At 35.2% G+C, this 27,007-nt stretch overlaps 1 protein-coding gene across 1 annotated transcript; it reads left to right on the top strand.

Annotated features, from left to right (window-relative positions):
- Nucleotides 1-5,889: 5,889 nt before the first annotated feature.
- Nucleotides 5,890-26,778, top strand: LOC117321708 (cell surface hyaluronidase-like). Its single transcript, XM_033876217.1, has 24 exons — nucleotides 5,890-5,993; nucleotides 12,598-12,681; nucleotides 12,849-13,068; nucleotides 13,298-13,461; nucleotides 14,456-14,618; nucleotides 15,339-15,512; nucleotides 15,855-16,079; nucleotides 16,175-16,279; nucleotides 16,651-16,823; nucleotides 17,403-17,475; nucleotides 17,660-17,799; nucleotides 18,141-18,271; nucleotides 18,519-18,588; nucleotides 19,299-19,433; nucleotides 20,364-20,493; nucleotides 20,806-20,869; nucleotides 21,332-21,508; nucleotides 21,834-22,017; nucleotides 22,263-22,479; nucleotides 24,783-24,988; nucleotides 25,415-25,585; nucleotides 25,892-26,051; nucleotides 26,366-26,428; nucleotides 26,702-26,778. Exons 1-19 carry the CDS (start codon nucleotides 5,949-5,951, stop codon nucleotides 22,467-22,469), a joined length of 2,664 nt encoding a protein of 887 aa, XP_033732108.1. The 5' UTR covers nucleotides 5,890-5,948; the 3' UTR covers nucleotides 22,470-22,479; nucleotides 24,783-24,988; nucleotides 25,415-25,585; nucleotides 25,892-26,051; nucleotides 26,366-26,428; nucleotides 26,702-26,778.
- The last annotated feature ends 229 nt before the right edge of the window (nucleotides 26,779-27,007 follow it).

The following is a 27,007-nucleotide window of genomic DNA, read 5'->3' as shown; positions in this document are numbered from 1 at the left end:
GGCGTTTGAAAAGAAAGCAAGACGCGATCTGAGATCAAAGCGTCTAGATGAAAACTTACGAGATCTACTAAATTTAAACTTCAAGATTTTTTAACGGGTTCAACGTTCCGGATTCCAATTAGAATATTGCACGGCGTTGTATAAAATAGTGTTTTGTATGAAATAGTATTTTTTCCTACATATCATTTAATTAGGACATTGTGTACACAACAATTGATTTGGGTTTATGGGTTCAGCGGATATACCAACTACAGTAAACCGATTGGATACCAGGGATCTGTTTCATGTAATTTTGATCTAATCATATCACAGCGACTTGAGGGTTTGTTGGTTACAATTTATGATTTTATATGTATTTGGACCTACGGTACCAGTATAAAATGACAAAATGAGATATATTATTTAACCAAATATTGATCTTGCCCCAACATGTTGAAAATACATGTATGCACACTCTAAGGTAAAATGTAGGTCCAATTTAAACACGTATAGACTATCAAGATTGTCAAGCCATATTGACTCCGACGTGTCTCTACTGACATCATTAATGACTCTTGACCATATTTGTTTTGTCGAGGAATTTGTTTAAGCGTATACATTGTAAACTTACGACAGATGATTATGATTGTTTTTTGTTTTTGTTTTTTTTAAGGTAAGTTTCCAAGTCTATTTCAAAATACAAATCATCAATATGGGCATACGATGAAAGGCCCTTAAAAATACGGACACATTATCTTTGCGCTTTCTATAACTTTTCCCGATTCGAATCGAGCACACCCATCCCATAATTCGCAAGCGATTACTGGAATGGTGAAATGAATGTAGAGATAAGAATGTGCTTAGTTTTCCTAAGACATTAATTTTCCACATAACAGAGGTACACATTTCATAAACACAATCTCCCCATTTTGCATCATAATTAAAAGCTACACCTAAATGTTTAAGATGACCAGTACAGTTCAGGGTTTTCCAATCTAATATTGAATTTAAATCTTCATCAATGGACACAGAATTAGTGATAATACGTCTGTACATCGGGATTAGAGTAACCAATCATGTTTTAGCCCTATCTAGATCACTATTCAAAGTTTGTCGAATCAAGGCAAGGAGATGGCATTCATAGCGAAATATCATTTTCAAATAGGCGAGAGGCAAATATAAATTACAATCAAAAGTGGTTCAATAATTGAGCCTTGAGGAATACCTGCTTCCCATTAGACTTACAGTAGAATAAGAGCCATTTAGAAATACCCTTTGCGTCTATAATTTCTAGCCAAGAATACCATTCACCCGAAATAAGACACAACTTTGATTTAACCAACAAACCTTTTACATGCCATATTTTCCTAGGGATGGTAAGGGAGATTGACAACCATTTAAAGGGATTTTGGTCTGAAATAAAGGAGGTATACGCGCAGCACAAATATAGGCACATTTTGTGACATAATGTTATACAAAATAAAAAACGAACACATAATTTCATGTTCACTAATACTATTGCTTCATTTTGTATTATTTTTCACATGGTACATGCTTTCTTAGTTTTATGAAGTACAATATCTGTTGGAGTATAACTGAAACAGTCTGAAGTGTTAAATTTCACAGACATCAACGAATGGATTGTCTTGTTTGACAAGTTTCCTCTCAAATCAGTTTGAATTTTTCTAATTTTCTAACTCCTCTCAGATGCAGCATTTGAGTGGGCCATGTTACATAAGGCAAGGACAAGTAAGTAAGATTCTCATAGAATGAATTTCCAGAGTGGTCCTTTCGGTGGCCAATTTCTACCCAGAAACTTTCAGGCTACTGAGGGTCATTGGAAGGCAATGAATGATGATGGTGACAAGATGAAGTCTTCCACCTCATCCTCAATGAGTTGTCGAAGAATATTGGGTAAAAACCTCTCTGCATGGGTCTAAAACTGGGAAAAGGGGGACTGGTTAGTATTAATAAGGGGTTGGGGTTGGTGTATTATCCCTATTCTTACTGCCGATATAGTATGCTTAGGGTCAAATATTTTTTCATATTGATAATAACCAGAAGCAGACGCCTGTGGATACAATTTATGATTTTATATGTACATTCTGTATTTAGACCCACGGTACCAGTATAAAAAGACCGAGATATATTATTTGACCGAATTTTGATCTAGCCCCAACATGTTGAAAAGATGCACACTCTAAGGTAAAATGTAGGTCCAATTTAAACACGTATAGACTATCAAGATTGTCAAGCCATATTGACTCCGACGTGTCTCTACTGACATCATTAATGACTCTTGACCATATTTGTTTTGTCGAGGAATCTGATTTAAACGTATTTATTGTTAATCTTATGACAAAGGAATATGCACAAGTTATTAACAATTAGATCTACGTCTTCTCCCAATAAACATCAACAGAAGACTAGTAATGCAATGAAAACATGCATATTTCTGCAATAATGCAATGCGTGCTGAATTTGATAAACGGTTGCACATATCTACAGATATTTCATTTTTATTTCTTCCACAAGTACATGCTGCATTATTTGCAATGCGTGCTCTAAAGACATCATGATTAAGGGAACTACGTGTACACTCGTGTCTAAGCCTTGTGTGCAAAATATTCATCTTAGAAGGTATAACAATTGAGGAATTCTATAGTAATTTTTGTTTCGCAGAGCATAGCTATTGTTTTAGCCTTATGCATTTAACATATCTAGATCACTATTCAAAGTTTATCCAAACAGGCAATGAGATGACGACATTTACAGTGAAATATCATTTGCAAATAGGCGAGAGGCAGATGTCAGCAATTTGACAAATATAAATATAAAACACAAGTGGGTCAATAATTGAGCCTTGAGGAACACCTGCTTCGATTTGACTTACAGTAGAATAAGAGCCATTTAAAAATACCCTTTGTCGTCTATAATTTCTAGCCAAGAATACCAATATACCCGAAATACGACACGACTTTAATTTAACCAACAAACCCATACATGCCATATTTTCCTATGGATTGTAAGGGAACACATAATTTCATGTTCATTAACACTGTTGCTTCATTTTGTATCACTTTTCACATGGCACATGCTTTCTTAGTTTTCTGAAGTACAACATCTGTTGGAGTATAACGGAAACAGTCTGACTGTATGTTAAATTTCACAGACATCAACGAATGTATTGTCTTGTTTGACAAGTTTCATATTCAGTCAGTGTGATTTTTTTAAGAATTGAAAAAACTCCTCTCAGATGCAGCATTTTAGTGGGCCATGCTACATAAGGCAAGGACAAGCTGAGCAAGATTCTCATAGAACGGCTTTCCAGCTAGGTCTTTTTGGTGGTCCATTTCTACCCAGGAACGTTTAGGATTCTGAGGGTCATTGGAAGGCAATGATGATAATGGTGACAATATGAAGTCTAGCACCTCATTATTAATGAGTTGTCGAGGAATATTGGGTAAAAACCTCTCTGCAAGGTCTCCAACTATAAAGGAAAATTACTATTGGATTGTAAAGCTTTAATTCTGATACGTTGATAGCTAGCCCATGATATGGTGTAGCTGGTACTGAAAATAACACTGTAGGGTGAATGTATTGGACACCTACCTTCGCTCTGTGTAATATATTTCCTCCCTGCAAGGTTAAAAAATCTCATCTGCTGCAGAGCTTCGTCATCAAATGCAAATTTCTTCATCTTTTATTTCACCCTTTCATAAATAGTCCTGATAGAGCTGCAAGATAGAAAAAAAATCCAACTAATAACGGTGTTTATGATATAGGTATATACATTTGATTGTGTGTACAGTGTAGTTCAATGAAGTTAAAATCAAACAATTGATTCTTTAAACAAACTGAATGAATGAATAACAAACCTAAATACTGTTTCAACATCTTTAGGTAGGAGGTCATCTGAGTGATTGGAAAGGAATGTTCTGGTTTCAAATCTAATTGCAAGGAAGTTGTTGGCTGGCTGTTTTTCCTGATCAAGGCACTACACATTTCTAAGTCTGTGTGGGCTGTGATTTCCTTGAGATGTACAAGCTTACCCAGGAGCCTTCTCAGCAGTCTCTTGTATCTGGGTATAGAGGTGGCTTACCAGGGATACACTAGCCTAAAAGAATAAAAATGTTTAACTCATCATTTTGTTGGTATTTCTACATTACCTTCAATTTAGTTAAACATTTTGACATTACCTTTAATTTGATTAAATCAACTGTTATGAAAAGACTATATAGAATGTGGTTTTAAAGCAGACATGGAAAAGTGTATTGGATTCATTCAGCAATGACAGAAATTAATCCAGAAATAGGCAGTGAATATATACTGTGTGTGACTGCAGTGCATCGGCACATTTCTAAATCCTGCCAGGAGAGTCCGGCTATGTGTTACTTTCAAAGTAACTGTGAAGGCAGGCCACTGTTGCAACATTCTCCCAACACATTTTCCCAGGCTAAGCCGTCTTGTTCCACAATGCCAGACAATCTTCATTGAATCAGGGTCGGTAAAGTCTTGGAACTCCTTGAATTCTTCCTTTCTTTTCGCACTGAAATAAGATTAATTTTAATCACGTATGTTATCTGATATTGGATGTTTTGTTTTTCAATTGTGACTTTTTTTATCAACACCATGCCAAATCCAAAACGAAAAGCTTTGGAAATATCATAAAAATACTACACATATATTTTTCTCTCTTCAAGTCTACATATATGATGATAACTATCGATAAGTTCCCATGTATTAGGGTAAACACAATGTTCGTAAAGAAATTAAATACTCTTCCGAGAGGAATACATACAGTGTTTGATGTATTAAGTAACACACGACGGCTTATGTAATAATCCCCCGAGGCCTTGATGATGTTTTGCTGTTAGGTTCCTTGGAAGACATGCGACAATGTTTGCAAAGAAATCTTGAATTTATGTCTTTCAGATAATCAGAAGACGTCCCTTGAGTGTTTTGATAAATTTGGCCTCTGTAAAGATCATTTCTTTCCGTAAACTTTGACCCATGTTCAATGTCATAGGAGTCCAAATTAATGAAAACCAAATGTCTTTGATTAAATAAAAGGACTAGAATCAAGATATTTAGCAGGTATATTTGTAGGTTCCTTGAACATTCTGGATGGTTTCTTGGGTAGCATCCAACAAATTTTGCGAAAATAAATGTCCTTGATCTATTTTAACATTACAGAGGTCGTCATTGTTAAAACACGGGTATGGTTTCTTCTGATTAATTGATAGGCCTAGAATCAAGACGGTAGGCTGGCAGGTCCCTTGAATGGTGATTTTATGAAAAGAAATGACCTTGACAGAGGCCAAATTTATCAAAACACTAAAGGCACGTCTTCTGATTATCTGAAAGACCTTGAATCAAAATATTTGTCTGGTGGGCATACGGGGTTACGCCCAATAAAGTTTGCAAGAAGAAATGATCTTCATTCCTATTGAAGGTCACAAATTAATGTTTTTTTCCCTGATTAACTGAAAGACCTTGAACTAAGACGTTGAGGTGGTAGGGTCTGGGATGACGCCCAACAAAGTTAGCAAAGATAAATGACCATATATTCAAGTGAGAAATACGGTCGTTACTTGAGTAAATTACAAAATTAATTGTCGTGAAAGGTAATCACCAAAACGTTACACACCGTACTACACAGTTCGCATTTACACAGTTGTACACAGGCTATAGGTGTCAATCAATTCAACACTCATCTGTGAAATCTTGTACGATGACGTAATTTTACATCAGGTCATAGCGTCCTTGTTTTGCATGACTGCAAAAACATTATTGTATATTCGATTTTGATTGACTGTGGTTAGCTCTGGTTCATTTGTATTCAAGCCCGTAATGTTGGGACACAACAATACATGATGACAGCCTAGCTTCTGTAAACTCCGCCCCCTTTACAGCATCACTCGGCCAGTAACATGTGTAGCTATATAGGTTGATAATAACACGAACGGATGAATGTTACCGTTATGAAGTGGATAAAGGTGTTCCTACTGACGGTAAGTTTGCTATTGTACACCTGTGAAATACATTCCAGGTAATACACGTTACGAAGATACCGCCATCACATCTCTTTTGTTACTAACACTATACACAGTAAACTTTGCATGCACTGTCTCACTAAAAGGTGGTAAATTGTCCTTACGCAGTTCGCTGTTAACAGAATTATAAGATTCTCTTTGTAGCCAACTATTTGAGTCAAATGTTTGAAAAAGACAACGAGTAAAAATGATAACCGTTATAATAATGTAGTTCATATACATTCGTACATACATCTTAATACTGATGTAATGTACACATGAAGTGTTCAAGTACAAACTACAAGTAAATTAAAACAATAGACAATGAGCAATTATTCTCAACAGAATGATAGACGCTAGTCAACCTTTACAATATCTAACGATTTGACCCCGTTTTGACCTTAATGTGTACCGTTGTAAACCTGGATACCTATATATAAACAAAACAATTGGAGTTACACGAGGGTGACTTTAATCGTCAGAGAACAATCACAATCGGACGTGATGACATGTCACATTAAGACAGCGTGTCAAGTTACTAGTTATTATGAAGGGAATGCAAATGACTAGAGACTTTAACTTCATCAACGCTACGTCTTTTAACAACTCCGACGGAAATGTTTGTTTTTAGTTTCCATCATTAACATTATATACGTTTTACAAATAGAATAGGAGCTTATGCCAATCCCTCTCTTCTGTATACAAGCCTTGTGTGCCTTTTATCCATTCCTAATATTTGATTTACAGTTTAACCCAACAATAGCGATGTATAAAACAGATGTTAACTGTATTTTTGTAGCAGACAAGTCCGAGCGTCGACGTAAATCACATGTAAACTATTCTTACAATCAGCTGAACAAATGTTCGAGTGACACAATCATGTACGTGGAATTAGTCATTTAAGACACGATCCATAAAAATCATAAACCAAATTTAATTAATTAATAATTATTACGATTCCGTAACGACCTGCGTGACTACCGGTCATTTGCCTCGTTATTCATACATTAAAAGTGTGCGTGGGTTTGTCCTATAATATGTATCGTTACAATAGCAGGATGTCCATAAATGCTTGGATTTCCCAAACGATAAAATGAGGAAATGTTTAAAAATAAAATATCATCTGGATGACATAAACTCAGGTAATTTTCACATCTTTAGTATCAAACGACATAAAAAATCGAAATCAACCTGCATCTCTAGAATAATTTCTTTCTGAAGACAATATCTTATAACAATACTATTGATCTTCAGGTACCTACACCATCATTGGTATCTATATCTTAGAATAAGCAGTATTCCTATGTTAACGTAGACCATATCTAAGACATGTTTGTTAACCTTATAAAATATATAGAGGATATCTAACAGTGCCTTCAGTAATACCAAATACATGTATATTTCACGAGTGGGGCTAATATTTTGATATTTTTAAAATATCAAAATATTAGCCACACGAGTGAAATATATTTGGTATTACTGAAGACACTGTTAGATATTCTGTTTATTACATTTTTTATCAACAAAAACCTACCCCGTGTGCTAACTAGGCCTACAGCGAAAGTTTGCATACAAAAAATGTAGTTCCCCCTGTCTAGGTGCTGACATATATGTCGGGCTTTCTGATTGGTCAATTATTTTGGTATTTTCTAATCATTAATTTGATTGGTCGAATCAGCAAAAGTGATATTTTTCACTAGTGAAAAATATCACTAGTGAAAAATATCACTTTTATAAAATGAATAATTTTTGATATTTCACTGGTAAAAATGTAATAAAAAGTTATATATAGTTGTTTATACACGTAGATTGTGAAGATAACATTTTCGTTTTCGTTCTACTCTATACGGTAGTAACGATTTACTCTTCAATTAGAAAGATAATGCAATTGATCCTAAATTGAATAAAAGACCAATACCTTCACTTCTTGTTTTTACATCAAGATTATCGATGAAGGGTCTAATGATTTTTTTTGGCTTTGCATGGACATTTGAATGGTATCTGCGATGTTGCTATGTTTTAATTAAAATCCTTCGGTAACCATTCTGTAACATATAGCACATATAATTATTTATCCTGCAACTGCCACCGCATTGTCGGAATACACCCACCGTATATATTTTTACTGTATACGGCAGTGACGGAAAACAGCTGTATTTTGGAATCTTAGCACGTGCGTCAATTCGACTGACCTACTTAAAAGTGAAACAACTTTTAAAAGGCGAACATATTTCTGTCATTTTTGACACCGTTTCACTTCAAAATGATTATATTTGATGATTATTTTTTTATTGTTGCAGGATAAAAAGAATACATGGTCAGTGTCTTAAAATATAAGCTGTATTTTTGGCTCGGGACAGAAAGACAAAAGTGGCTCGCCAAGGCTCGCCACTTTTGTCTTTCTTTACCCTCGCCTAAATACAGCTTATATTTTAAGACACTGATAATTTATTCTCTATATATGTACATAATTATGATGATATATATATATGTATATACCTACCACAAGACAGTGTTGCTTTGTGAGGGTGCAGTGGCTATAAGACTCATTAATAAATTGACCAGTATTGGAGAGGAGCTGTCAAAGCGTTGCTGTTAGATGGTAACTACGAAACAAAATATACAATTATAAACATACATTCCCTGAAATCTATGACGTCTTGGCGTTGTTTTAATTCGACGACGCCATATTGTATGAAAAATTACCCTAATAATTTTGAGTTTGGACTATAGAAGTATTTTCATTAAGACGTGTAGAGATGTCATTGTCTCCTGGTTAGAGACTTGGGGTCACTCTAACCAAGCCAACCATTGTATGTTCTAATAAAGGTCTCAACCGGTCTGTAGATCTCGGATATCGGAGGTACTGTGTGATCTAAAGACGTTCTTACTTCGTTGTATCGATATTTGGTTCAGTATCGTATTTTCTCGGTTTGATTAGTACATGGTGGGGATTGGGTGGCTATCAACCTTTTGATTTTGGTTGGTTGAAAGCTGTTAAGAAGGTTTCTTGAACCTTGGCTACGATTTTATCCACTAAATCGCCAGTGTCCATGAGGCCGTTTGATTTCTCTTATCAGCTTTTGATATCTTAAATGTCAGTGTCCATGATGACGGCTGATTTCTCTCTTATAAGCTGTTGGTATCATCAACGCTTTATCTATTTTTTCAACCTTAAAGAGATTGTTTGTTAAGTTTGAAATACGATTTCATTTACACAGAAGCTTCCGTTTGCTTTGTTTATCACACGATATTTCATTTCGTGCGTGCGTCGCCAAAAGGGGTCATGTTAATAAAATTCATGCATCCGAGAGCGTCTCATTTATCAAAGAAAAGTCTCATATATGTAATTATAATTAGCGATTTTCCCTTTTCTCCTGACATACGTACATGTATGAACTCTACATATATGTACAAATAAATCAGACCTAAACATGATTTATATAACATTGACGTGAGATTATGCAAATGTATATTTGGGTCAGAAATGTGTTTTAGAGGCGTGATCCTTATAATGATCACAGTAATATGGAATTTGTCGTGCCATAACATCCCGCCCGTTGTAGCAGGAGTATGTGTGAGAGCTTTGTTTTACCCAATCACAATCCTTTAAACATGTTTGATTTATATATTTCTGCTGCTCTTTGCAGCATTTTATATTGCAAGTTAATTTTCTCCTGTCTTCCATTTCCACTAATGTAAGATTACTTAAAATGTTGTATATATTTGGGACTTAGGGTAATAGTATTAGCATTGAATATGTAATAGCGTAGCATCAACGTATCTCTACTTATCTTGCAATTAAATCCCGACATTAGGAATACGGGATATGATATCAAATAGCAGAATATGTGAGTATAATTTATAGCGGTTACACAGTTTGGTCCAATATGAACACTGGATCCGAACAAACAGATGTTTGTTAGATCTGTAGGTTTTCATAAAGAGTTACAAAATCAATGACGTTACATAAACATTGGTGTGAATTTGATTTTGATCATTCTGCTATTATATCCTCTCTGGTAACACCTAACAGGTACAGTAAAACAAAAATATAAAATGATACTAAAAAACACAATAATTCCCTATACTGGTATGGGTCGAGTTGACCGTGGGTGTTTAGGCTTGAAACTAAAAGTGCATCACTGGCAAAGATATTTGTCGATACCGTGAACACAATGACACCGCCATTACCATAACTAGAGGAGCAAGTAAGCCTCGAATAAACCATGTCAGCTATTACAATATGTGCAGACAGGTAACGGACTTTGAAATAGATTTGATTTATTGTAACACTTGGTATTAAATATATCACATATTGGCATCATCATCAATCATATCCGACTATAAAGGTCACATTCATTCCATCGATTATAAAATGCATATTAGGTACAAGATGAAACTGCCGCCTTTGGACATTTAGGATCTTGTTATATAACTGGAATAGAATGATTTAAGTGTTTTAATTCAAGTTACGGCCACGAGTTTGGAAAGTCGAAAACGTAATATACACTTGCAGTAAACAATGCTTTTATTTTTAAATGTCTCAGTACAAATATTAATGACTGAAACACTATCCATTTGGTGTGTGCTTTTGGAAATACATGGCTTGGAAGCATTGATTTGTTTTTCGACATGCCCAGTCATACATATTCACATGTTACTTTTACATGCATTTCGCCCAAGGGTCGACAGCTTGAAGTCCTGTGAGCGACATCCATACATGTTTATAGACATGCTAATTTAGATATTTACATATTAAGAACTCGACAAGAGGCTGCAGGGGATACAAGATTTCCATTTGGTGTGTGCTTTTGGAAATACATGGCTTGGAAGCATTGATTTGTTTTTCGACATGCACATGCATATTCACATGTTACTTTTACATGCATTTTGCCCAAGGGTCGACAGCTTGAAGTCCTGTGAGCGACATCCATACATGTTTATAGACATGCTAATTTAGATATTTACATATTAAGAACTCGACAAGAGGCTGCAGGGGATACAAGATTTTTTGGATGAGATCCGCGATTGAACTTGCATAATGCAGTAGGTTTGAAAATTGCAACATATCGACCTCTTTGATCGATTGCGATATGTGTGAGACACACCCTGTCTTTGAAACCCACAAAGGTTTTAAGGTAAAATCAATGTCTAAGAAATAGAAATTGAAAAATATTTCTGGATTGGAAGATCTGTTTTATCATGAAGTACTGACCACCCTTTACTTAAATGACTTTACAATCTGTACACTAACACATGTATGAGGTAAGGTGGTACAAATACATATAAGGTAGGGCACAATTTTGGGGATGTATCACATAAAGAAAGGAAAAATGATAAGGTTGAACGTAACATTGATAGTAATGCTATGACCTGATAGGCAATTGGCATACGCATTTTGATAATGTCTAATCTACATATCTCATAAAAAACGTATCAAAGATTTCTTTTGTAGTTGGTAGCCACGTATAATTCAGTTGAATAGGTTCAGGATATGCGATTGAAATTACTTTGAAATCCTATTTTAATATGTCATTTGATATGAAGGGTCAGGATAACCTATATACATCGTGTTTCGTCTGTCGTCGTCCTATGTGCGTATGTTTTTACTTTCAAATCACATCTTCTCCCTAACGCCAAAGTGGATTTGGTCAGATACATCATTGTGAGAGGGCAATCATAATCTATGTGAATGAGGCTGGTTTAACCCCTAGAGACAAAGAGGGTGGGGCCCCAAAAGGGGAACTTAGCTGAAATTTTGCTTTAAAACGTGACTCCTCCTTAATGCCTTAACGGATTACATCTAAATTTAGTCTGAAACATCATTGGAGGAGGGTAGTCATAATTTATGTAAGTGAGACTGGTTTGTCTCCTTAGGATGAAGGGAAGTGTCCCTGCTTTAAGTGTTTGTCAGAAGACAATTTAGGCCTATGGGCCTCTTGTTAAATTATGGGCTTATTTGATCTCCCATCCAGAATTTGACATTGATTTCGATCTGTCGTCGCTTCGTAGGTATCGACAATTTAAGACAGCATCACTAATGAGTCCTAGAAGGAGGAAACATATTTATGGTGCAGTTTGAATAATGTTTTGGCTCTCCTGTATCTAACTATTATTCTGTATTGTAAGGCGTCAGTATCAGATGCATCTTTGTACATTCACGTGTGATTTTATTGTTTGACGAACGTGTCTTTTTTCGTTTGCTGTTTATCTACCAGACTAATCGATACATATAAATTTTTGTTTGGATGTTTGCGTCCTCACGACAGCCACACAAAACCTTACTATACCATGACCCGCATACAATATATGCATTTATTAGCAGTATAACTATGTCTGTATTCCTGACAAAACTCCATCATACGCTTGACAAATACAATTGGAATATTTGACTTATTTATTTTTTATTCAAATAATGTAATTTGCATGATTTTGGATATAGCTGACGTAAATCACTCATGTAGTTATTTATTCAATCAAGGAGTAAATATTAATAAGTTAAGGACTGGAGTACACCTCGTGATATGGATTGTATTGTTATTATATAATACGTGTCATATATAAATCGTATCTACCACAGATCGGCGTTGTGCATGCTTCCTGTCCACACGAAGATCCAGCACTCCGGCCATGGTCGAACCCTGGCAGCTGGCCGAGCGGAATGGTAAGCAATTCACGTCTTTTCAAGTCAAGGCACTTAGTATTTGGTATGTTGTTGTTCTGTTTCAGTTTTCCTTTCTGCCGCCAATTATTGCTTATAACACAATACTCCAGGTAGATAGTATCCACACTATTGTTTAAGTTACACATCAGAAACACATCTTTATATAGATTCCAGGCTTCATGGAAGAGGTGAAGATTCATACTGCTATTTTATTGGACATCACCCCGCCAGCATTAAAAAGCTTGACAATATCGCATGGTGGCCGGCTGGTATGGAAACCCACAGGGAGAGTCAACCTGACAGTGGGGTTTCTTCTCATACAAGGACGGATGGATATTGGGTCGGATGACTGCAAGTATGGAGGAAGGACCATTATCACTTTTACAGGTATTTTGCCATTGATACATTTCTAATTTCTGAAACTGTTATCAAAGAAATAATTTAGTATATTGTGAATTACACTTTCCGGTATATTCACACACACTAATACTAGATACTAAAATTATATGACATATAAAACCTGAACAATGGATTGTAGATATATACCCAATGTTTGATTACGCAGGAAAGAAAAAAGATAAATAGAAGTAGATTAATGAAAATGACACATTAACAGGTAAACGTGGTGAATATGATGTAATTGGCTTTGGAGAGAAGTTTATCGGCGTGGACAGTGGAGGTATACTTGAGCTTCACGGACGAGAAAAGGTGTCATGGACAAAGCTAAACAGGACTGTGCCCAAACTAACTCAGGGGCATGGATATGTGTACAGCCATAAGGTAACTATTGCTGAAGGTCAGGACTGCAATTGAATTGATAATAGATAACTAGGAGACAGACAACTACAATAAAAATAGATAACTGGAAGACAGACAATTGTACAACTCCTGTGATAATAGTGTACGCACTGTACTTAAATTTCGAAGAAAGATATTATCAAGGGATTGCCTTATGTAGCAGGGATTGCCTTATGTAGCTGTTTTTGTTGGAAACACAAAATATAAGTTCTAGATGAATCGATTTTGATCCCCAATCACTGATTTTTAAATCACTTAAGGTGAATAAGATATTGTATTTCCGACATATTATATCAGACTTAAATAATGTGACCATAGATTTAAAATAAAAAAAGAGATTACAATACATTACCTGTGAAGACAAAAAAAAAAAAAAAACCAACATAATTAGTGGCGCGCAATATAACTCTCTAGGCTGTCAAGACGTTATGGTGCATTCGTTTATTTTCACTGTTTATTTCGCGACATGTGTCCATTTATTTTCTACACGTTTTTTAAAGTTTGCTAATGAAGCATTTTTCTTAACTGTCTACATTTTTCTTTGCTAATGCCTAAATTGATAATACCCTGTTTTTGCCGGCCTTAATTAGTGCTGAGCGTGCTTCCAAGGGTTCTCTCCCCTGAAAGCGACAATTTGAAGTCTGGTTTTTTAATGCTGATGTATCAGAGTTATTCCCCATACTTAGCCTGGCAGCCGACGAGGGCCGAGAACGTTAAAGCGTTGACTGCCATCCTACCGTGTCCATATATTGCATTTTAATTTGATGCACTGTGATAGCACATCATCTGTAGATACCGTCTTTATGACAATTTGAGTATTTCAAACCCAAAAATATAATATGATGAAAATTCAAAAAATCAAATGATTTACAGAACTATATATATCCGATTCAACAGGAGGAGAGGGCAACATTGCATTCGAGTGCCAACATTGATGAAGGATTTTATAATAATATATTTTTTTTTACGTTTCTAGGAAAGTCATTTGTGGAAGAAGGATGATTGGATGGAAGGCGTCGGAGCCTATGTGATCGATCCAATGACGGATGAGGTAGAAACATTTCGGATGTTCTATCTGAGTGGCAGGAATGAACAGATGACGAAATATCACATTCGAGATGTACGACCATTCTTGAAAGGTATATTTTGCTCATGTTTCGATGAGTATTGGTGAATATACTAAACGAGACATACATGTGAAAAAATGCTACAGCACCAACAACTTATACTCTACGTGTCACAAAAAGTGCTATAGCACCAACAGCGTACACACTACCCGTCACAAAATGCTACAACACCAACAACTTATACTCTACATGTCACAAAAAATGCTACAGCACCAACAGCGTATACACTCCCCGTCACAAAATACTACATCATTAACAGCGAACACACTCCCTCTCACAAAATACTACAGCATCAACAGCGTACACTAACCGTCACAAAATACTACAGCATCAACAGCGTACACGCTGCCCGTCACAAAAACGCATTAGATGGTACCCACGGTATAGAAACATAAATAATTTTATTGAAACATAAGCAGATGGCGAAGTTATAGCAGCGTCCTAAATGATGGTCGCCAATAAGATCGAAATGACATACCAAATGAAAAGGTGGAGTAAAGTAGATTCGTTTCGAGATGCAACAGCGACGTACATCGTCGGATACCCACAGTTGCTTACACTACGCTATACGCTAAGTGTAGCGCAGTGAAGTGAAGTCAACTGTCGGCACCGACGATGGGTAATTTATTAAGATATACAACTTCCCGTTCTAAGTCGATTGTAGTTAGTCTGGGATGTAGTACTTGTTATCACGAAGAGGAAAACATTATTTGTATATATTTCTCCTGTTAGCTATTCTTCCTGGAAAACTCCTGTTCCTTTCGGTACAACACTCCCTCGTAAACTCGTCAGATCTATCTTGGGTATTCGACGAGCTAGAGGCGTTTGCGTTTGGTTCTGTTTCCGGACAAGGGTTATTCCGAAAGGTACAGGATGGTGACGCCTACGTCATGATAGCGAAGGCAGGTAAGATGCTATTACAAAGGATAATTAGAATGAAAGGTAAGATAACATTTTATCATAATAAATTATTTTATTGCAATACAAAATCTATCTTTTTCCGTTAGCGAAAACATTTCGTAGAAAATTAAATTGTAAGTCATGAATCAGTGAAACGGATTCGATACTTAGAACAAAATGAACATTGCAATCTTGCTTGCAATATTGCTTGTATTTCATAGGGACTATTTAGTTAAATATAACAAGCCGAAGTTTTATTTCCCAAAATACATGTACAAATGTGGTACTGACCTTCTAGTACTAAAAATACAAAAGCCGCCCGTGTCTGACACTTAGTTGCTATTTCAGGGGATCCATCGTTTACTATTGAACGTAAACACAACGGTTCATTGAGCAAAATATCTTCAATATCAGCGAAGTGTACCAATTGGAACAAGAGACGGAAGTACATTGTTGAGAGTTACATCGACAAGTTGGAGAAATGGAAGTCGCATATTGACCTTCGTATCCTGGATACTGATTACGCTTACCCCAAACTCGACGTTATTGATGACGTCACATCATGGGATGTTGGTAAGTAGAAATCATGCTGCAAAGTTGATGAAATTTAGTAGCGATGAATTTCTTTAACGTCATTATCCTAATACTAAATACTGTATCTTTGACAGGAGATTCAGTGGTGTTGACTTCGACTGATTTTAAATGGGAACAAGCAGAAGAGGCGACGGTGGTACCGTGTTTGGAGTGTAAATCTCACCAGCTGAGAATTGACTGTATGTTATTGACAAATATTTCAGTACAGTTCTGCACTTGTAACTGTATAGAATAAATATTGATAAATAATGAAATGCATGTTTTAAAAGAGGAATTTCATTCATGAATGAACAGAGTATTTTGTTCCAACAGTATTTAGTATCAGGTGAAATATATTATATCTGCTACCATTGTATATTGTATTACTGCATAGTATTTGAATTCTATGCTGCTAATATTTCCTGGTCGTCCCAGTCTGAACTATTTCGCGGATATTAAATTTCGCGCAGCCACGTCTTGTATATATTCTGCAGAAATGCTTTAATGTATTTGTATAATTGTTGACCGTGAGTATAGCGACATTAAAGGTGATATTCCATTGTCTTTGTAGTAGAGACGAAGTACACCCACTGGGGAGAAATGATAAACAATGTAGACTGTCGTGGGGAAGTGGCAATGTTATCTCGAAATATAGTCCTACAGGGACAGGTAGAGGATGCATGTCCCCCAGAGAACGGGAACTGTGACGCCTACCCCTACGATACGTTTGGGGCACATATGAGGGTAAGCTATATATAACGAATTAGTATGACTTGGAGTCAAATTTGAAAGTCAGTGTAAAAAGGTAATAAAAATCCACGAATAAAAACATGAGATTAGGTTAACTGGTACGTTATTACATAGTTTGCATTATTTATCTTTATTTATCAGGATTTTAAGGAAAATTAATGGATATATCCATATCGACATACATATATACATTTAATGAGTAAGTTACATATTATATTTTACAATATAGACATCAAAATACATGTAACCAAAATATTGCATTAAGCGATGATGAATATCTACCTTCATGGTGTTAACAAAACACGGGTAACACAACACATGTAGTCAAGAGTTCGGCATTATTTACACGACATATCTATCTTTACAATGCTAACTAATCTGATAATGCTTCACCAACAGTTTGTATGTTGTTCTTGGGAAAAATACAATAGGTTTGATAGGTCAGGTCAAATAAAATTGACAAATATACAGAATGTTATATAGAAATAAGTTGTTCTGTAATTTGTTAGACTTATAAAGAGGTATGTATTACGGTATAACCACACTTCATTTTGTTCGTCTATTCTGTTTAAGATTCAGCCTAATTTCTGGAGTGTCCATGTACAAGGTGTGGAAATAAAACATTTTGGATCGCAAACGGAATTGAGTAAGTAGATTACTAACATTGCTTGTATGTGAAATTCAATATTTCCTTCATATATATGTACATGTATTTCAAATGATGATTGTATTTCATGCTTTTAATGCCAACTTTATAAACATAAGCTCGGCTGATAATTAAACAGTCCTCAAAATGTTTTAAAATAATTCTATGACTATTTCTCTGTAAGGAAGATATCCTATCCATTTCCACATGTCCGGAGACGTGGATGATCAAGTGAGATATCCAAACCCGCCTTACGTGGTCAACAACTCTATACACCACACCTTCGCCAGGTGTTTGGTCGTCCACGCTACACACGGATTACAGGTAACAATGGGTTCAGCAATATTTAAAAAGAGACATATTTATTAAACTGTTATATTAAAGGTTCGACGATTGACTGAAAACATATTTGTTTTAAATCAAAATGAAAATGCAGAAAAGCGAAAACATATATAATACAAATTTGTTTCATGGATAACATAGGATATGGAAACACGTTATATTCAAATATTTTTAGAAACAATTTACTTACAATGATTATAATTTCAGCTTTGACGTGTTGACTACAACACATTTTCCAATACTGACTTCACAATGAAAGTTGAGTTATATTACGCCAACGATATGACATAAATGAATGCGTTGAAAATATTTATTCAATACAGGTAAAAGATAATGTATGCTATGATTGTCTTGGGCATGCGTTTTATATCGAGGACGGAGGAGAGAAGAGAACGGTTTTAGATGGTAACCTTGGAGCCAGCACAAGGAAAGGATCGCTAATCCCCGCAGACACGTAAGTCTAAAGATAATGCAAACTTCAACCTTCAAGTCAAGCTTTGTCAGAACTCCGTCGACATTCTTGATCACTAATCCATCTGACTTTTCTTTGTTAGAACCTCATCGACATTTTGAATCCCAATCTGTCTGACTTATCTCTGTTAGAACCGCGTTGACATTCCGGATCACTAACTCTCTTATTTTTCTTTATTAGAACTCCGTCGACATTCTTCAACACTAATCCTCTTATTTTTCTTTGTTAGAACTCCGTCGACCTTCTGGATCACTAACCCTCTGACTTTCGTGCGTAACAATGTTGCCGCCGGAAGTGAAGTGAGTATAATATTATACAGCATACTTCCAACTACTAACACGTTCACTGCTTTTACGGTGTTCTTGAATAATTAACGAGTATTTACAATATCTATGTACTAGTATTTATATCAAATTGGTTCACATGGAAATATATGTCTTCTAATGTATATATTATCGTTTATAAAAAAAATGTTCATTTGAATGACAGACGTGTCATATAAAGCTGGCAATGAAAGTTACACGAGAGATGGTCAAATGATTAATTGACAAAAATATAATCAAGTTATGAGAGACAAGTAAGAAGACCACATCCGACATGTAATAAACAGAAGAAATGCATGCTAACACGTATTTGCAATTAACTCCAGCAGAAACGTACATTGTATCAAATCAGTTACATACATGCAGAATCTAAGTAAATCACTATGAGAAGTTTATAACTAAAAGTTAATTGATGAGGATATAAGTTGAAGTTTAATGTGTATATTTAATCAAATAACAGAGTAAGTATTGAACAATGTACACGACAGGTAAATAGGTTACCAGAATATTAGAAATTTTAAAGTAAGTTATCTATAACTCCAACGAAATGTAAGTTACATAAAAAGTAAAGTTCATTAAGATAGATGCTAGGTGTTAGAAAATAGCAGTGTTTTACTGCGCTTTGAATAATTTAAGCATGTCAATACGTTATGTGAGGTTACAATCAAGTCGATATCGTTTTACAGAACACCGGATTTTGGTTTGTTTTCCCTGACTCGCCGATTGGACTCTCAAAGGGCCTTGGTTTCATGGCGAAAGACGAGGCAAGGAGGACGGCTATATCAGAGTTTAGTAATAATGTGGCTCACTCTAACTACGTGGTAGGTTCCTTGTGTTATGATCACCTTTAACATGCCGCTAATTAACTTTAGTGGCTACTCGCTCTACGCTAATCACAGTTCCTCTTTATTGCACTATACGCTAACCTGTGGAAGTCGGTTATATGCTATAATTTGAGTGTGCTAAAATCAGTACTTTTACGGTGTGTCATTAAACTACTTCAGGTCACAAAAAAGCACCTGTCCTAAAATAGTCACCAACTATAAACAGTTTTCAGTTGTATAGTCATATATCTTATGGCATTTCATTTGACTATGATACGATTATTCATTAATTAACAATGATTAAACTAGACTCAAATATGTTTACATTAAAATATCACTAGAAGCGCGAATATTAGATGTATAGAACAAGTCCTATAGATACAATTAAAAATAAAAAAATAAATATATACAACACTCCAGATATATCAACCCAACAGACATAACGAATACTTAGATATACTATATAGCCCAGTAGATATAACAAATAACCCAGTAAATATAACAAATAGCCCAGAAGATATAACAAATAGCCCAGTAGATATAACAAATAACCCAGTAGATATAACAACTAGCCCAGTAGATATAACAAATAACCCAGTAGATATAACAAATAGCCCATAAATATAACAAATAGCCCGGTAGATGTAACACATAGCCCATAAATATAACAAATAGCCCAGTAGATATAACAAATAACCCAGTAGATATAACAAATAGCCCAGTAGATATAACAAATAACCCAGTAGATATAACAAATAACCCAGTAGATGTAACAATAATCCAGTAGATATAAGGTAACCCAGAAGATATAACAATAACCCAGTAGATATAAGAGATAACCCAGTACCTTTAATAGATTACCCAGTAGATATAACAAATAACCCAGCTATTAACATTTTGTTACATATTTTCATTTTATCGCAACAGCACGGGGTAAACATTGACCAAAAGTTGCTTGCTAATTTTTCTATCGGTTCCACCAATGCTTACGAGCCAAAAGAGGATCCGCTGAATGAGATGTCACCGGATAAAGAAGTATTAATAGACAGACTTACATGTAAGCTGGTAACGACGGAAATATAATTTCATTAATATAAAGACTATGTTTGTAATTTCTACATGAAGCAATTTCATTGATAGCAAGTTGAAAAATGATGCATTAAATTTTGCAAAAATAATTATATCATTGATAATTAACTGAACAAAACATCACTCCGTGATAGGGAACTTACATTAGAATGCCCCTTAGTATTAAATGTATGTGGTATTTTTTTTAATGAAATCCATCGTATTTGTATTTCTTAAATACACTAGGGAAATCTTATACGGCGCTCTTCTTTTTACATAGTTGTTTCATAATTTCTTTCAGGTTTCAAGAACAACATGCACAATGCCTGGATACGTGGAGGTCAAATACACATAACACGATCATCGTAAGTAAAAACATAGATATCAATATCCCTCGAAATCTCTAAGTTTAAACATTCTGATTGAATTCATATAAATAAGCATTAATATCAGTCCAATTATCTTTAAAAAGAAATACCAAGGAATAACCAATCAATGATTTGTATTTGAAAAGTCTAAATCTTATCGGGCAGTTAATCATTAAAAAGAAGACTTAAACAAAAATATGAAGAATTTCCCCCCGTTATTGTTAGTATTGTGTAGTGGTTATATTTAACGGGTCTAATTTAAAGCGTGTTTCTCATTTGGGACTGATATGCAGGTATTAAATTTCCCTCAACCGCGCCTTGTAAATATTCTGTAGTATATAGCGAAATTAAATCCTCTGCGAGTATTACCAGCTAAACAATATAATAATATACTCTGCTGCACTTCGACGTATGATCTTATTCGTAAGGCGTTGCGGTAATTATTGAAACAATTTCAAGGTTTGCAGATAGCGCTAAGGCGTTAACATTCGCACGGAATGGGGAACAAGTTCAATTTCTAACTGACTCGGTAATCATTGGAGAGAGTGCTAATGTCGGTGATGATACGAAGTTGTACAACATGTCAAGCAAGCAGTGGTTCTCTGTTCCACGGTCAATGTCTATACCTTGGGATATGTAAGTTTTTTAATGAGAAATAAATACATTGTCTATAAAGCATGTTTTATCTCGAACGACCTGCGTTATGTAATACATAAGTAAAAATTGTGTTCCAACAGTAAGTATTCTGTACGAAATATCTTGGTTTCCTCAAATATACAGAAAAGCTTTTTACAACAAATTATATATGCTGAAATGAAATGGCTGAATATAAGGAAATAGCGTCACGAATAGCAACCGACACTTCCTGATCATACTGAAATGTAATTCAAGCATTGTACACTATATCTGTTCTTGAGTGCTGAGTCATGCAACTTTTGATGTTCTACTTGTGTTTATTTAGACATCACCCTGTCATGGGATTCACTGTCTATGACGGCCCTATTCATCTTAACAACATATGGTTCGGTGGCTTTGGGATCAATCCTAATTACACTCTGAGCGCTATAGGTTTCCAGCTCCAAAACAAGTTTCCAAGCTCCCCTGTTACGTCAGTCTCCCGGCTAATGTTCGGCTTCGACGATGAGGTAGCAATGATACCGTAAATTTGGTCTATTATAATTCCTTTAGAAGTTGACGTTAAAATGTATAACTGTAAAAATGGGTTAGATAAAATAAGCATGTGCAAATGTTTCAATCAAAGCAAACAAAACAATTTCAAATCAATAAATAAAAATGCTTTATTTACTGATGTTTGTCTGCAAACAATTCTAGATTGATATTATTTACCGAACAACATCCACACCATATCTATTTTATATAATTGTTACAGGTTCTGGTGGGTAAACGTATATATGACGGTAATGCCCAGAAAGCAGGTTATGCTAAGTTTGCCGGCGACCAGGGGGCGACTTGTAGAGACACGGACGGGTCTCTAACCTCCATACCAGGCTCACAGGTGGTGAAGCCAGATCCCATTTTATACAACCGCGTCCTGCCTTTACCGTGGCAACTGGAATATGGCAATTTGTCCCCATAGGTATGGTAAGGTAAATGTCCGAAGTAAAGCGTCTATATGACCGAGTAAGCAGGGTGAAGGAGAAGATGGCAGTATGTGTTAGCAATAAGCTTTAGTATAATTTATTCTACACATAACACGACATAATAAACAGTGTATGTGTATATTTACATCGAAATCATTGCTATCCTGTCAACAGGTACGCAAATCGCCTTAATACCGTACCTGTCAGGGTGATAGACGACCGTCATACATATACGGTATACATACTAAATGGCTAAAGACGGTAGGAAGCCAACACGCAATCCTAGGATTTTATTTTCATCGGCATATCTTTGTTTTTACATGTACATTGAACATCAAAGCTTTCACATATGATACAAAAACATCATATGAATTGACATTTTCATTATATTACATGATTATGCTTGGGGTATGCATTATATCATGAAATATCATCCTTCCGTGTCTTGACTTCACCTTTTTGTAATTTGATTTTATCACTTTATTATATGTGATCATCATATTATATCTTATTCTATTGTTATACTATCTAGCGTCCACATTTTATTATATGCTTTTCTCATTAAGCTATATTTAGCACAATCGTGAAATTATTCGATCATTTCACGTCATCATATTGCTCACACACGTCACGATATGTTTGGATAACGTCATTTTCGACATCTATTTACTGATAAAATGCTCATGTGAAAAAGTTACGTCTACTTCGGATCCGCAGGGACGCCCGTCAGAATAATTTTCATCATATGATTAAGTTGTGCAACTATATCATGACGTTTGTTAATAACACGATGGCGGAATGCTATAAAGATATCTGATCGAATATTGTAATGGTGTAAATCCTATAATGGCGAAATGAAATAATGTTAAATCTGAACAATAAAACGTACAGTAAAACCAAAACATATTACAACAGCAGCGTGTAATGAAATGATGATTCCGAAGTAGATGATTAAAACATAATATCATTAAAATATTACTTAATGATATTTGCTCTCAAAAAGCTCACCAAAGGCTAGCAAAAATGAAAAATTTAAAACTTTGTTCATGAAGGAAAACTTATGACAGATCCTTTATATATCTTGATGGAATCATCAACTAAATATAAATCCTTTTAGTATTTGTTTGCCATATGTGGCAGCTATAGCGTCCCATGCTATTCTATTGTATTAAATAAACGATATCGTGTATTATTGTCACAACAAATCGGTAGACAATAAGATATGTTATAATAGCTTTCAAAGATGACCCGAATAAGTATTTTCTGCGATCTCATTAATCAGTGACGCATTAACTATATTCAGCAACTTTTGCGAACCTTCGCTTCTTGTCGTGTCGTTTTCTTGTGACTTTTTTGGCAATAAATTTTGTGCCTCGCTATTATGAACCATGGCCAAGACAATCAGCTCTTCTCTATTTAGGTTTAATTGGTTATAATGACTAGTTAACACGCTTTCAGTATAATGTCACTTAGTGAATGTAATGTCTTGGCATAGGTACTATCGACTTCCTATCTGGCAAGGGATGTTTGGGTGTAGGAAACTGTCGACTTCCTATATGCCAGGGAATGATTGATAACTTCTGACTAAGGTGTGTCTCAATGTAGGAATTTCTCGATTTTCTGTTTATCATGAATATTTATAGATTATTGGTGGTTGAAATGTCAGCTTGAATAGATGACGCAACTCCAAGTAAGAAACATATCGCATTGGGTGCCGCTAAAAGTTAGAAATGGGAGGTGGTATACTTTAACCAGTTGTATGATTGTCCATCTGTCCCTCCATCTCGCTGTCTGCATGACCACGGGATCTTGTTCAGGATTGTACAGAAGACACGCTGTATTAGCAACTTTCAAAAAAAAAAAAAGAAAAAAAAAAAGAATAAATAAATAAAAATAAAAGATAATTTTTTAGACTTGCTATTGATGCTAAGGTCCTAACTTTCAAAACTTTCAATAAATATAATGATTCACACAATTTCCCCGAAAGAGTAAAGTATATTTTCCTGGGTCACCAACGAAACAGTATCTGTGTGTACTATGAAGTCTAATACGTGATCACATGATTTCGATGCTTTTGAAGTTATACCCCTTTCTCTGATTTCAATAAATATATTTTGACCGAAGCACTCCTGTCTATACCTTATGGAAAGATATCTGTATAACGTCGCACAGGGGACCCTTATTTTGGATAGCATTTGCCTGTTGTATATTTATAGGTATTTTGTAATTAATAATCAATGTTACATTATTTTCATAATGATAATAAACTGCAGACATTTCAAAATAGTTATATATATATACTACCACAGCTCATGATTCACGTTTCGCATGCTGATGACAAGGACATCCATCCCATCATGGTTCGTGACGACTTGCCAGATGTGAGTGAGACGATTAGCGAATATGCATACCATCCCCAGTATCTAGTGGTTCTTGGAGAAAATTATAGCTACACCCTACATTGGAGTTCAAGGGTACCACGCAAGTTTGTGTTGGAGGGACTAGGAGTAGAAAAGTAAATTATGTAGGATTTTATTTTATATGTAATGTAAAATAATGGATAAAATTACAGAAAGAATATTATCACATGATAAATACTATTCAATAATGTACTACAAGTGATATCCATGATGCTGTATTATATCCGATACAATAAATGATATCTTACACAAAATATGCACCCTGATGCTTGACACGTGATAAATACCATCCTAATACATTACACGTGGTATCGACAATATAATATTACACCTTATGTCCACGATACTCTATTCCATTTCATATACACAATTATATACATTGCATTACACTTTGTGTACAATGCCAGTATAGCATTCGATGAGGCCTCTACCTGATTATGAGACGTTGTTATTGATGATGTAACAATAGGTTTGCACATTTCAATGTGTTAATCATATCTGTAATATATACAATGTTATAGGGATTATCCTCTCCGAATCGCGGTATGTTTACCCAGGGATGCGACGTTTGACCTGAAATCGTGGTCACCAGTGTGGCGAGCGGATTTATCACACTGGACACAGGTTAATAGTTCCAGTGTCTTATCAAATGAAACAGACGGCGGCCAATATTACTGGGATACAGATGTCGGGTAGGAAGCTCGAGGTTTCAACGTGATGTTTCACAATCCATTTAACGCTCACATACAAATATTAGGTTTTTTTTGTATTTCGTCTTAATGATTTCGAGTTACAGTTACAAATTTGATTTAATGTTGGTATTTTTTGGCGTTTTTGTCCCCTACGGATTAATGTGTGCCACAGACTTAAGTTTCGTGATATTTATATCTAAACGAATACATACAAACAAATTTGAGCTTACTGAGAGTTACAAGAATATATGCAAACGGCTTATCATTGTCTCGTCTGGCTTCGCTCATTTCCTTATGCATTTGCAGATTGCTGTTCATACAGTTACAAAGTACCAGTAAGCGCACGGAGACCGTAGTGAAAGACTGCAGCGGGTTGTGTCCGGTTATACAGATTACAATCAAGTCAGGCGACCTCACCGATTCCGATTGCAGAACGAGGGCCTACCCAAAATATCGTAAAATAATGGTAAAATGTATAATGATGGAATAACACGTTCTCGTAAACAAAATATAAATGAGTATGGTTCTTGTAGTTCAATTTTGATCGGAAACAATGGAAAAGTCCAACGCAATCGATGACATGTCTGCTGTTATCTTGTAAGACGTGTACAACTTTATCATTTAATGTGTGGTTTATACCATAATGCATATGGAAAAAGATCCCCCAATCAACATTTTTTGCTTCTTAAATCTTATCGTCTTCCTACTAGACGAGTAGCAACTGTAAATTCATCATACATATAATGTTTGTCTTTATGCTATCTGAATCTTTTCTAATAGACAGAAAAACAGAAAGGTACATTCGAAAAGATTCTGGAAGGAAAACAGTTGAAGCCACCGATAGTAAGTTCTAGAAGTATGCTGAACGTCCGTTCTTTTTGATAAAGTGCTTATGATCCCGTAAAATTAAAATTAATTATTGTTATTTGTTGACCTGAGCAATACCTATGTTCCTCTCTGAATAAGGCCTTTAGCGCAGATGGTATAACAAGAAAACGTAATGTGTTTTAAAATTGTCAAACGAATTTAAGAAACATAAACTGCCTATTTGTCTGATTGTATTGTTATGTTGTTTTACACGTATATCAATTATTTTCTATTATCTGTCATTGTCAGGATGTTGGAGCTGGATCGTCTAGACCTTTTCCGTCAAGACTGTCGAGTCTAAGGACAAACTGCTGCCAGAAAACGTGTAAGTGGCACGTTAACGTACTATAGTGATATAATTAGCTTCTAGTGAATTGTTATGTGATGAAATACTTGTACAATATGTTTTATCATTTTTTCATGTTATTAAATCTACCTCTATCTTAAGTATACCATTCATATCCTGATCGTAAATAGAGCTATATATGGCGATGATTAGATCTGTCTGTATTTCGGTCTAATGTTATATTCTGTTGAAAACGTAATGGTGATTAT

Source organism: Pecten maximus, chromosome 2 (genome assembly GCF_902652985.1).
Source record: "Pecten maximus chromosome 2, xPecMax1.1, whole genome shotgun sequence".
In the NCBI taxonomy this organism is placed as follows: domain Eukaryota; kingdom Metazoa; phylum Mollusca; class Bivalvia; order Pectinida; family Pectinidae; genus Pecten; species Pecten maximus.
This window is presented reverse-complemented; position numbering and strand designations above follow the sequence as displayed.

What these genes read in the sequence shown, in the direction of transcription:
- LOC117321708 (XM_033876217.1), top strand. Translation starts at nt 5,949, where the DNA reads ATGAATGTTACCGTTATGAAGTGGATAAAGGTGTTCCTACTGACG. An exon ending in TGGCTCACTCTAACTACGTG is followed by an intron (nt 19,434 to 20,363) that starts GTAGGTTCCTTG and finishes TTATCGCAACAG; the next exon opens with CACGGGGTAAACATTGACCA. An exon ending in TGTTCGGCTTCGACGATGAG is followed by an intron (nt 22,018 to 22,262) that starts GTAGCAATGATA and finishes TAATTGTTACAG; the next exon opens with GTTCTGGTGGGTAAACGTAT.